The 13109-nt window shown below is 44.9% G+C and overlaps 1 protein-coding gene across 2 annotated transcripts in view; it reads right to left on the bottom strand.

The window, feature by feature from the left end:
* The window catches only part of EPB41L4B (erythrocyte membrane protein band 4.1 like 4B), a 935352-nt gene extending 923242 nt beyond the window's left edge, over nt 1-12110 (bottom strand). Inside the window, exon 1 of one of the 2 annotated variants that reach the window (XR_013610581.1) lies at nt 11093-11881. Coding sequence is in view for 1 of the 2 variants with exons in the window: in XM_078687730.1 (XP_078543856.1) it covers nt 11093-11374 (282 nt within the window). In the remaining variant the exon portion in view is untranslated. Of the gene's footprint in view, nt 1-11092 lie in introns of both variants that reach the window. The other variant, XM_078687730.1, reaches the window with a different exon arrangement.
* Nucleotides 12111-13109: the final 999 nt, after the last annotated feature.

The raw sequence follows: 13109 nt of genomic DNA, 5'->3' as shown, positions 1-13109 counted from the left end.
TGAATAGAACTACATACGCACTGGACTCTTACATCCAGCTTCATGACTCAACATGAAGGTTTTATTCCAAAATTAACGTTTTCAAATATGTGTAAATAAGAGGCAACATCGCCCTAGAACATGAGGAACATTTAATAACTTCTGAGTTTTCTTTTCCTTCACCGATTAGATCTACTATACATTTCCAATTATTATACATCTACCTATGCAATTCATAAGTTATAATACATGGGCGAATACTATCTGGTTATCAAATGGGCATGTGTAAATAATCCGTTTTATTATACTTAATAAATGTTTGTATTCAATATTTTTTAACGCAGCTAATTTTAAGATGCAGCATAAATATTATTTCATGATGAAACTGGTAGTTAAATAAAAGTTTAGAAGCAGTGGGAGGCGCCCTAGATATATCAACATGTGTTTTTCAGCCTCTCTCGGAACACAAATAAAAAAGCTTGCATCGCAGCACTATGAAAGAGCTATGCAGTCTCTGTGTGGAATAGGTAGTAATATACTCTATGTTATATTCAAAGCATGTTAGGAGGTTGGAACGGTGGGTGGGTAGTGTAAAATAGTTACAGCAGCAGACATCCTACTCCTTATCCAAAGGACAAATTGCGATCTGGAACATCACTTACTCAGACCAGAATGCGGCCCCGGGGTAAATCAGGTCGCAGACCAGTCTTCCCCCGGGTTATTCGCGCAGGACAGGAAGGACATCGGAGTTTAGGGGTTAGAGGGTGGGGTCACTTGGGAGGGGTTATAAGGGCCAGGAAGAGGTTAATCGTGCTCTTCCTGCGCCCAACACCACTGGGGAGGGAAAAGGTTTTTTGACCACCCACCCACCCTACAAGTTCTGAGGGCAAGGTGCTGGGTAGGTACGGCGTGCCAGTTTAGGATGGGTTGTGTTAGGCCGAGGGTTGGCAGTATATTGGAAAGCTGGGGGAGAAACAGGTGGATGATGGGGGTGCTGGATGCAAGAGTGCATCAGCGGGAGATTCAAGAGAGGATGTTGAAAGAGATGTGAAGAGGTATGGGGAGTTGGAAGATGCACAGAGTGGATTGGGAAGTGAACGGCAACAGTGAGGGGTGTTTGGACGAGGTGAATGAAAGGTTGGTTTTGGGGACTGTTAATTTTGAATTGATGTTTAGATTTAAGTTTAAATTACTGCCTGTCCTAATAAATGGCCTTTTACGCTTCTACATCAGTGTGGAGTGTATTTATTGCTCGATCACCAGAAGAGGAACAACGGCAGAACGGGCAGTATTCTGGGACCACAGCTTTGGAACTCATTGAGAGAGAATGCCTGGAGACATCCTTGATGACAACCCATGACCCACCCCCTTCCACAAACCCACACACACACACACACAATGGCGCTGGGCCCGCTATGCATAGCTAAGACAGTGCTTAAGCCTTCCACTAAAGACCGATACAAGTGAGCCCCCGGATCAGACCTGCATGTTTCATCGCATTCATTGGGTGGTTTCCAGGAGGTCCCCAGGCCGACTGACTGAAGCTGCTGAGGTAGCGGGGTGATGTGCCAACACTACGAAACCCATATAGTTTCATTTTAATGTTATTCTAAGTCACGTACGGCAAATTAGCGGTCATTTTGAGCAATACGATACAAAAGGGTTATCTGTAGAAAGACTGCAATTATCACGGGTTATATTTATTTGGCTTGAATTTTATATTCGGTTGATATGATGATGGATATAATGAACTTGTATAAAGAATGCTGGTTTCTCACGTGTTTGATCATTTATATATAAAGAAAAAAACGAATATAAAGTGGTTACAGGGTTGGAAAAGTCTTTATATCCGCATATTACGGCCACTGCAGGTAGAAACAAAACCCTTGGACCTTGCCGTTTAAAATGTTAAAATCCATGGGATGGGTTTCCTGCTCATTGGTTTCCTCGAGTAGAGACAGCGAAGAACAGGTGATGCAAGGAAACAAACACACATACACTCTGTCTACCGTGGATGAGAACAAAAGCGAATTCCTAATCTCAAGGCAGAAAAAAAAAAGTAAAGAAGACGGACCTGTTTTAAGGTGAACACAAGCACACACATGCTGCATTCCAATCCAAAGGCAACAACACACACACTTTCATGCTGTTCCATGACTTGGCAGATTGCTTGATATTTATCAACAATTGGGACCTACATTATTATGAAGTATTACGACGACCAATGCAGTAGGTCTCCCTCATACCTACCTAGCTATAGAATTAAACACAACACTTAAAGCATACAGTGAAGATGAACAAATGACTCCACCTACAGAGTGCTGAATGAGTAATTAGCTGCTCAGACTATACATTCACACAACCTGTGCATCAGAGAGATGCTCACATGCCCGTCCTAACAGGCCTGGACAACATATTTTGCTACATGCGTCAATCCTAAATTAAATAAACACCCGCGCCTATGCCAACATTTTTCCACTCCTTTCAACGCTACCCTCCCTTGGGAACTATTTTAGAAGGGCTCACTGAGACATAGTGAGAAACTGGGTGCGACACTGGGATTTCTGAAGTTCTTGCGTCAAAGTAGTAGTGAGAAACTGGGTGCGACACTGGGATTTCGGAAGTTCTTGCGTCATACAGTAAATGTTAAGCCATGAACATAATTCAATGGAAAGAGGCATTCTGTGCAAACTGTAGAGGTTACTTGACAGTCACTAAATCTATCCATGCATAAATGACGAATCCAGACACTCGTGGGGATGGGGATCAGGGTACAGAATGGCTGAAACGTTCTATAATACATGGGAGCCTGCAATCCCTATATAAAAGGCAGTCCCAAATTACCCTTAAATGCATGGGAGCCTGCACGGTACTTCATTTATTTTTGGTCAGCAGCCCTGTCCAGAGCTACTGACGTTCGGCAGTGCTGAATACCACGGCTGAATAGTCTTGATTTCACTTGATGCCTCTTTCATCCACCACCAGACACTCCCTGCTCCTTTAGCTCACTCTTTCAGGTTTTTTTCCATGCATGATTTTTTCATTTGTCACTGTTTTAAGTCTCTCTTCCTCCTACTTACCCCTGTGTGCTTTTTTCTCTTTTTCTCCAATTAAAGTCTGATTCGGAAAAATAAGCACTGGTCCCTAAAAACAAGACACATTTGCAGTAAGGAGGGGTGAAGGGATCCTAATTTGTACCCATCACCACCATCCTTTACGTTTTTAACCCTGGCCGGGTGGCCCAGGAATAAACTTAAAATTAAGGACACACCCTAGTTAGTTTTAACTTCCACAAGCTGCATTAACTTTGGTGATCCTTCAACTTTATGTTTGTATGGTCTTCCCCTCCCTTATGCTCCGCCCCAGGCGTTGGACTGGGTGTCAGTTAGCAAGCCCAATGAAGCATGTCACAAACTTGTGAGTGGGGGCAGTTAGACTCACTGAGCACATACCACACCGAAAGTAGTTTTCCTACCTCTTTTTTGTGTGATATAGATTACGACTGGGGAGGACGGGGTGGGAAAGTAACCTCTACCCCTTTCTTTTCTGTGTGCTATACCCCAAACATAAGGGCCAGTGTGCCCCATCTGAAACCACAGTCTTAAATTAAGCAATGGCCTAAAATCCCTGAGATTTCCTCCAGCGCTTCTTGTGTATTCCTTCTCCGGACCCCTCCATTCAACCTTGACATTTGAACTGATTGCTTAGAGACTAAATACGTAATTCAGTGTTTCTCTGAATGAACAGCATTTCCAAATGAAAGCATTTCTGAGTATTTGATATTTTTGTGAACCATGTAACTCTAACCTATGCACAATGTTTACCTTTGGAGTGGCATTAACTCCAAACTATGTTCGGAGTGTTGTCCTTAGAAGTGCGTCGTTATCAAACGAGAGAGAGAGGACTAGGTAGCTGGTCCGAATTCCCAGGGTTATATGTATAATCAATACGGACTAGCCTATTTGTGAAGTTTTACGCTTGACTCAAAACTGTATGGCAAGGTACAAACCATTCTGTTTGTTCATGAAGCCCTCACCCACCAACCTGGTTGGTGGCATGCTTCATCATCGGGCCCACCCAGTGACACCGAGTGTGTCCCTGGTGTGCTTTAACGCCTGGATACAGCGGAGCAGGTATGTTACTGATAGTGCAGTGTAGTGACGTGAAAGTGAAGGTTAAAAGCTATACAGTGGTCCCAATACCCGAGGGTAAATTAAACTTTAATAACTGGGCCACTGTTAGCATTAGAAAGGCTGGTGGATGTGGTAAGAGTATCAATTAGGCCTCCTGCATCCTGGTGTAATCTACATGTTTCAGCCAGGCCTTTATGATTAAAACTGGCATTCCTCAGGACCAATAAATAAGTGAGGTGCAATATTTACTATTAAGTGAGTGTGTAATTTGAAAAATGTGAAGCACTCGCTAAGGTGCTCTATGTGTGTGTGAGAGGGATTCCCTCTTAAAGCATCAGCTAGCTTTTTGCCGCTAATGCCCCATGGAGTCGTCCTGCAGAGGTTTAGACCGATACCGTCGATCGAGATCTGCGGGGAACCGGTTGTTCTTCTCGTATGTAATGAACATGAACGACAAAAACGCTATGAACTCCAGCAGTTTAAGGAAAGGTAAATTATATATGAAACAAAAAACCCCTGCCGGACATTTAAAGAATATTTCCAGTCAACTCCATGAACTTATAAAAGAACTCGGCCTTCAGCTTCATTCCTCCATGTGGTCAATGAACTCCTCGGTGACTTGCAATATCATGTGCCTTTTGTGGCACTTTATGCCATATATAACTACGCATTACACTCTTTACGGTAACATGAAACCGCTACTGTTTCATCAGAATTCGTCCAAACTGTTAAAAAAATTCATACGTACAACTGCAGCTGAGCATTAAAGTACATTGTTTTTGTACTCAGATTTAAAAATGTTAGGCCTAGAAGACAAGCATTGCATAAAAAGTCTAACATAAATACGTGTTAGTGACCCAATATTGAGAGACATGCCAAGTGTGAGATGTACACGACTGTGGGACTTAATGTTATGCTTTGTTCAGATATACAAATGCACAAAACCACACTTGATGAAAATTCAAAAATTAGGTTTTGCTGCATCGAAAATTCAACCCATCTCGAACACGACCTTTCGTTCAAAGCCACACAAGATATGTACAACAGTACTGCCTCGTGAAGGGAATGTCTCTTTCGGTTCGAATCGCTCTCCTGCCAGACAATCTGCTCTGGATGAAAATTAACATTGCAAAATAGTGTAAAATGTCTACCAATGAACTTCTTCACACGTTTCTGTAGTGTGAAAAACAGAATTCTGTGGACATCATTTAAAAAGCCATACACCATTATTGGCGTGGTCCTACACCTCAACACATGGCCCTGGTGCTTCAAAGTTCACAGTATTGATGTTGAAACGGTTTCAGTGTCGATATCTATGACTAAGGGTGATGTCAAATCATCAAGGACCCTACTGCATGCGACGGAAAAGAAAGAGTTAATGTACCCTTCAGTTTAAGATGTTCAAGAGCGAGGGGTGGATTCCATGGCAGGGTCCCTCTCATCTAATGCATTTCCAGAAGGGAATGGATCACTTTGATGAACAGAAATGTATCTGCTTACTGGTAAGCTTAACAAATATGTCACTAAGCACTGAGATTCGTAAACTGCATTCAAAAAATCCCAAACTGTAGAGCCAACTCAAGGGTAAAATCTGTTGATCTGAATGCTGCCTGGTAGCAGTAGGGGCGAGTTTACTACAGTAACCGGAAGAGGAGCAGGAGTTTTTTAACATTCAATTAGTGCTTGTAGGGGGCTTTGAGGTTACAAGAGGAGATTTATGTAGACACATTTGTGGCACATTCAGCAAGGTGGTTTGTTCTGGCATAATGTTAGCATGCAGGCAATGGCAAAGTGAGGTTCTCGTCTGTGTGGAGCCACGCCCACATGCAAATGAAGGCACGCCTTTGCCCATATATAAGGTTCCATAGTGCTGAAGCAAGCACATGGATAAGAAAGAGACCTTTGACCCAGGTTGGCACCAGAGAAGTGGCCAACATTTCCTCTCCCAGGCCGCTTTGAGGGAGAGGCGCAGACAGTCTTTGGGATGCTTGCACAGATAGGAGGCGCGCTTCACCATGTTGGGTTTCCCGTCTCCTGATGCAGTTGCCCCAGCACATACAGTAACAAGAGGGGGAGGGCTGTCATTAACTGAGCCCCAACCCTTGAAGTGGGGAGGGGCACGATGGCTCTTGCTAAAACAGGTGCAGGGTGGGAAAGCACTTAAACCCAGTGTGGCCTTCAAAGCTCCCTTAAGTCGGAGGCCATGTATAGCCAGGCATGATCGAACTGCGGGTGAACTGTGTGTGAACACGTGTGCACATGCTAACTAAATGCATCTACCCATTAAGGTAACATTGGGGTGTACCCAGTTCAGGGGCGCGAGACCCTCTCAAAGTGCCCGGTTTTCTGCCAAAATATTTGGGCAAAATTGTTCAGGAGTTTATGGACTAAAGTTGAACAAAACTCAACTTACTGAGTACATTACCCAAATGTTTTATTATCTGCAACGCAAAACAAACGGAGACATACTAAACTACTCACAGCATATCTCTAATGAAATTAGGATTTCATGATATATGTAAACATTTTTCAATTAGGGATGGGGATATAGTGGGAGCTCTGTTACAACTGGGAAAATGTTATAAACATTGAATAAACCCAAATCTGTTTTAATAGAAAGGCGTGCATTTGCCACATTAGAAGGTAAATGCTGCACTTTACTTGCTTTATTTTGAAACATTGTCACTCGTGTTTTCTAAGAGCTGATCAGTTTAAATGTTTGATTGATCGGTCAGAGTTCCAGTACATCTGTTTGTAAATGAGCAAATTCTACAAAAACAGCAAAAGGGCTTATAAGTTCTTGTGTGCCCTTACGTTGCCTCCAACTATATCACTTTTTTTATTTTCTCTTGAAACGTCCAGCGTTTCAAGAGAAAAAAAGTGTTATTTTGTGAAATCCTTGCCAGGCTGACACAAATACATGCCCCATTTTAAAAGATATCTCAAAGACAAAAGACTGCCTTGACAATCATCCAGATGCTCACAAAACAGTCTAGCTAAACCATGAACAACTAAAAAGTGCATATCACCCAAGCATGTTTTCAATAAATAGGATCCACGTTGTCATATCAGGTTCATGCCTCTGTACCTTCAACTAAATAGAGTGACAGGAAAAGCATTCACAATCATGGGTCCTAAGACCCGGAATGGGCTCTCTCGAGAGCGGTGAGGTGAAGAATAAACACAGCATCTTAAAAGACAACTCATAGCATCAATCAATACATTGTTTGCCATTGCTGTTAGCGCCATTAGGCCGTGATGCATTTTTTCTTGGCTGAAATCTTGACCCGAAGAGCCTCTGTTTTGATAACTGGAGAGCTACAAAATGCTTGTGAACCTGCTGATATTTATTAGGGGTGGAAATGACCTGTATTTACTGCAACAAGCGGATTGTAGTGCTGGAAAAACCAAAATGTGCATGTTATTTGCCAAAAACTCATAATTGAATGGGATTCTTTAAATTCTGACCCAGTGGAGTTGGATATTACAAGGTATGAAAAAATAAATCACACCAATTAGCACACACATGAAATGAAGGTCTATGGTGGCTATTTAGAGTTTTGCGAGAATGAAAAATGGGGGTCTGTACTCCAAGTGTCCCCCAAATTTTGCACCCCCAGCATAAATGTCCCTCTGGAGTACATGCCCAATTTCGTGCGAGGGCAAGCAGCAACATTTCAAGCTTTGCAACACGGAACTGGGAACAACTAGCTCTATTAATGGGTTATTCCCCACTCCTTGGTGTGACAGTCAGAATGATTAAGTAAAACAGCACTACTTAAAAGTGACTTGAGGCATCAGCAATTCTGGGTGCAGTATCACTACTTCTGTTTACTTTGGGACTAGTAATGAGCTCCTAATACAGTTACCTGTATATTTTACCATGCACTGCGCACTAAATGGAACCCATTATATAATTACAGCATGCCTACCAAACTATATGTACATGAAAACTGTGTATAAAATACAATTAATAATGCACTGATATTACTCTTTTGCCTTCTAGTAACTTTAAGAAGCTTGCTAAAAGTTGGCTTCCCAATCAAGTTGAATACAAACTAGGTGACTATAAATGACTGCAACTTCTTAAAATGATGGCATCATTTTTTTTCCACACCCTCACTCCAAGTATATAAATCGAGAACTTGTCAACACCTCCGTCTAGGCATGCCTGCAAGAAGCTCCACGGATCATATTTTGTCATTTAAAAATAAATAAGTAGTCATAAATGAAAGCACAATATGTCCCGTCGCAACAGGATGCGCCTTGGCTGCAGCAAGATAGGCCGCTCAGAGGCCAGCGACTATCAGCGTTCCCAATCGAAAGAGGCATATCTCACGTGGCCCTTTCGCAGCCCCTCCCCCTGTGCCACAGTTCAATGACCCCACTGTCGATCCAACCAACGCTCCACAACGGTGGCCCAGAGATATCAAAACACGACGCCCGGCAGCTGCCTCAGGTGAAGCACTGGTTGCTGCTGCTAAACAAACGCTGGCGGGCCTCCAGCAGGGGAATGTGGTTATCAAGTCTATTTAATCTAATCACCAATCGTGAATTTACCATCATTATCATCCAAAACAGCGTGGTATGCAAGGCATGAAGAGACAGTCTTGCTTTGTGTGCTCTGTAAAAATAAGGGGACGGGTACAGTGTGCATAGCAAGTAAAATACATCAAACCGGGCACAAATTGTGAATGAGTGCAAGCCCCCCCCCCCCCCCCCCCCCAAATAAAGAGACGCTGCGCCTCGACGTTCATGCACCATCCACATTGCTTTGCTACCAATTTCTGTAACCTAAATCACGCCCCGACTCATACTTCAGTGCTCATGCGAATGACGTTGTGTGCCAGGAGTAGTAGAACGCGTTTTTCGTGTTTAAACAGAGGCTATTAATTGGAATGGTGGTTTAAGAGTGTGCACAAGTCACCTTGATAAATTCTACAGTTGAAAATGTGCTGCAACTCACACAGGACTGTTATACAACAACCCACAAGATGGTCAGAATAGAGGAAAGGTGCGTTGCATTCACAAAATAATGAGACTTTTTTACTGGAATAATTGTGAATTTATAGTCGTTTGATGTGTCTTACTAGTCAAGCACCTGCTGAAAGCTTCTGTCACCTTCCTTCGGTTGGATTTGAACATGGTAAACATGATAGTGTTGAAGGAGCTCACTTGGGTGGCAAGGGCAACTTCTAGACACGGTTATTGTAACTTCACAAGTTCTGCCACCTTCCTGTAGCGGGATTGTGTATATAGCTGCAATCGGGTGTGCTTGTGTGCACATTCTTCGAATAATTAAAGTAAACAAACCCATATGCAAATCCGGAAGGGTAAATCGCCCGCCACCACCCAATCAATACCCACTCACGAACTGCAACAAAAAGCACGTCACGCGAACGGAATATCGCTAAACATCTGTCTGTCACATTTCATTAACCGGAAGACACTTCGAGCCTACGCCTTGACGATCCATCTGTGTGTTGGCATAGCGACACTCTGGTGCGCTCTGTTGTGTGGCAGGACGGAGCTTTCACACACTAAACTGTGGGGGTGATCAGATAACGTATGGTTTACGCATTGGTTTGCGTGTTTAAGCTGCAGTGCAAGGGATGGAGTGTACACACCTGGGATTGCTACACTTACATAAGCACGAGAAGGTACCCAGATGGACTATGGGCATAAACTTTTACTACCTATGTATTGGACAGGAAGAGCCTTTTGCTCCCTTGTGCCAGGGCCCGTGGCACACCTGCTGCGCCACTGCCTGTTGTGTGCACTTCAGGAGCTGCCAACACAGAAAGCTCCCCCACACAACTTCCGCGTACCGTAGGTTCCCAGGGCCCCACCTCTGTTGTTAAAGGTACAGCCCTGCCTCGGTGTTTTCTCCGCTCTCACAATTCATGCCCTGTGTTTCGCGCTGCTTGCGAAGCAGGAGCCATGGTGATGTTGCCAGGAAATCTATGCCTGCAGCAAAAACGAGTGCGCATTGTTTTCGAGATGCGTGCACCGTATTCGTAGCTTTCTGTGCTCTAAGGCTGGAAGAAACTGAGAGGCGTATCAGTCTCTGCCACGCGTCCGGATTTGTACACCTTCATTGCTCTCTGAAGCCAGGCTAATCTGGTTTTCCCACACCTCCCTCCATTGCTACATCACCCCGAGAAACAGGCAAACTAAACAAGAACACTAAAAGGACCCCATCCAACATGGGCCACAGACACACACGACGTAAACGTGGCTCTTTGGGTATAGTAGCAGCATCCTCACACCCGCACACCCTATACAGAAAGGGAAGAGTTGCACTTTACGATTTACTACTGTTCACCGAAACTGCGGCCAGGTAGTGAGCCAGGCTGACCTGCCTCCACTAACACAAACACACCCTAGAAGACTGTGTACAAATGCAACACTCCCCCGCCCCTTTTTAGGTTTCAAGAACCTTTCTCCAGCCAAGTACAAAGCGCAACCAGCAGAGCCCGACAATAATGCCACATACAGACAGGGGACACTGCTGATACACCTGCGAGGGAAAAGAGGGGGAAAAAAGAGAAAATGCTGCAGCGGAGAAAAAAAAGTGGAGACAGACAACTACAATGGGTAGCAAATGAAGGGTAAACGGAATTATAGAACTAGGGGTGCTACGAAAAAAAAATGTAGAGAAAAATAAGTTAACAGATTTGGAATTCAGTCGTCAGGTAAAGGAAAAAGGGTGAACACGAGAAGGCAGAATAAGATGAAAAATAAAATATGTACTGAATGTGAGGAAAGAGCCAGACAGGAAAAGCAAAGTGAGCATGTATCGATACTGGAGAGAAAAGGAAGGACGAGGGTACAGTGGGAGAAGGGCCACGGAGGGGAAGTTTCGAGAGAAGCCTGCAGGTGGGCGAGGGCTGCACCTGCCCGACTGCTGGGAAAGCGAAACTTCCCTCTGTGCCCAGCCGAGCCTGTTGGGCGAGCCCGGGGGGCTGAGGGTCACTCACCGGCAGGTCCACGCTGACGTCCGTCCCGTCCAGCAGCAGCACCCGGCAGCAGAGCGACGAGCGGCCGTCCCCGGCGGCCGGGATGTGGACGGGGGCGCCCCCGCTCACCACGGGCGGCTGCAGCAGCGAAGAAGCCGAGGCGGCGTGCTGCGGCCGGTGCTGACCGAAGCCCGCACGGCCCCCGCCGTCCGGCTCGTCCCGGTGTGCGCGGGGCGCCGCCTGCGCTGCCCGGTAGCGCTGCATGGAGCGGCGGCCAAAGGTCCTCCGCAGGAACCGGAGCATTCTCCCCTCCTCCGGGCCGGCTCCGCCGCCACCCCGGGACCGCTGAGGGGTGGGCCCCTTATCTGCCTCAAGTTGCGGGGCAATAAAACGCTGTCACCTCAGAGTCGCAGTCCAGGCGGGGAGAAAAGTAGCAGGAAACTGCGGCTGCACAGGGAGAGCTCAACCCCCACCGAGCGGGGATCATAAAATCAGCAGCCCCGGGAGCGCTGAGCCCGGGCGGGAGCCGCCTGCAGGGGAGGGAAGGGCAGCGCGGTCACAGCGGCCGCCGACCAGCCACGCTCGGGATCCGAGGGGTGTGTGAGCGCCAGAGCGAGTCCGCGGGGCTCTCCCTCCTCTCTCCTCCTCTTCTCGCCGTCTCCTCCTCCCTGCTCAACCTGCGGCAGCGCCGAGCCCTGGCTGCGGCACAACTTCCTCTCGCCTGCCCGTGCAACCCTGGGGGTTCTTTCCTCCGTTCGTGTATGGTTTTGTCGTTTTCCCTCGATGCTACTTTGTTTTCGGGGGAGAGCCTCTCTGGCCGCTCGGCAGCTTCAGTGAGTCTCCTTTACGCTGTCTCAGCAGAGGAGGGCATCTCCGCTCACTTGAGACGAGAAGTGCCCACCTGTGTCTTCTGAAGAAGAAAAAAATGAAGTCACTGAGCCCGCTGTGATACAACTTTACGAATCCTCACCTAAAATGATTTGGTAACTGACTTGTGTAACCTTATTAATCAAAACATACTGCGTTCTAAGGTGGTATTTGTTTCTATTTTTTACTCTCAGATTATCGGTCCCGCGATCTGCTTCTGTAAACTTCTCAAACGCACCAATTAGACTCTCTCTTTGTTTATCGTAGAGAGGAGGCGAGAGCAGCAGCGCACCTGTGCACCCACAACCACCTGCCACACATTTATAGGAAAGGGACTCAAATCCGCCCAGAAAAAAACAACCGGATCATGGACTTGTTCTTGGTACAGAGTTATGTTTTTATACTAAATAACCTGATCCCTTTGGGCAAGAGTTTACACAGGGTTAAATAAAAAAAAAAAAAACAACCACAAAAAAACACTTGCTTTGTTTTCTCAGTTCTATTCAACCACTTTCTGATGTGAATATATAGAAGCCAGTGGAGTTTAACTTAACCCCTTGTGTTCTAAGGCCCCCTTCTCTCCCCGCGTATCCCTTTCCTGGATGTTAGGGGTTGCTTGTGATAGAGCGCGCAGGTCACCCGACTCAGATTACCATACTCACCTGGGCCCATAAACAACATATGATGAGATTTTAATCAGGTAACTTGTGCACTTACTCTAATCAGTGATTTAAAATTTTCATTTAGGACCAATACCATTGATTTACCAATCTTCGTCATCGGTACCTAGAGTCCTAAGGGATCAAAGGTGTTAGAATAATAGGTAAAATAAGAACATTTGCACTCATAAAAACACCACAACTCGGGAAAGGTTTAAAACTCTTTATCTAAAATCTTTAAAATGTCATAATCCAAGCATTGAATAATAGAAATTTGAAAATTGAATTTTTTTTGAAATTTAAACTTTATTGTTTAGTTAATTAAAACCATAACAATTTGATGTATTTCGCACACGCATTATAAACGTTTATAAATTATCATTTAAAAAGGATTAAAAAAACATTTTGTAAGGGCAAGAATTAAGAATCAATGTTTTTCCAAATTATTAACAATTGGGATCTTCGTATTGTTTAAGATATTTCTCAAATGCTTGCAAGAACTTCACAAACTT

The sequence above is a fragment of the Lissotriton helveticus genome, chromosome 4_1 (assembly GCF_964261635.1).
Source record: "Lissotriton helveticus chromosome 4_1, aLisHel1.1, whole genome shotgun sequence".
Lineage (NCBI taxonomy): Eukaryota > Metazoa > Chordata > Amphibia > Caudata > Salamandridae > Lissotriton > Lissotriton helveticus.
The sequence above is the reverse complement of the archived record's forward strand: the minus strand, read 5'-3'. Positions and strand labels throughout refer to the sequence as shown.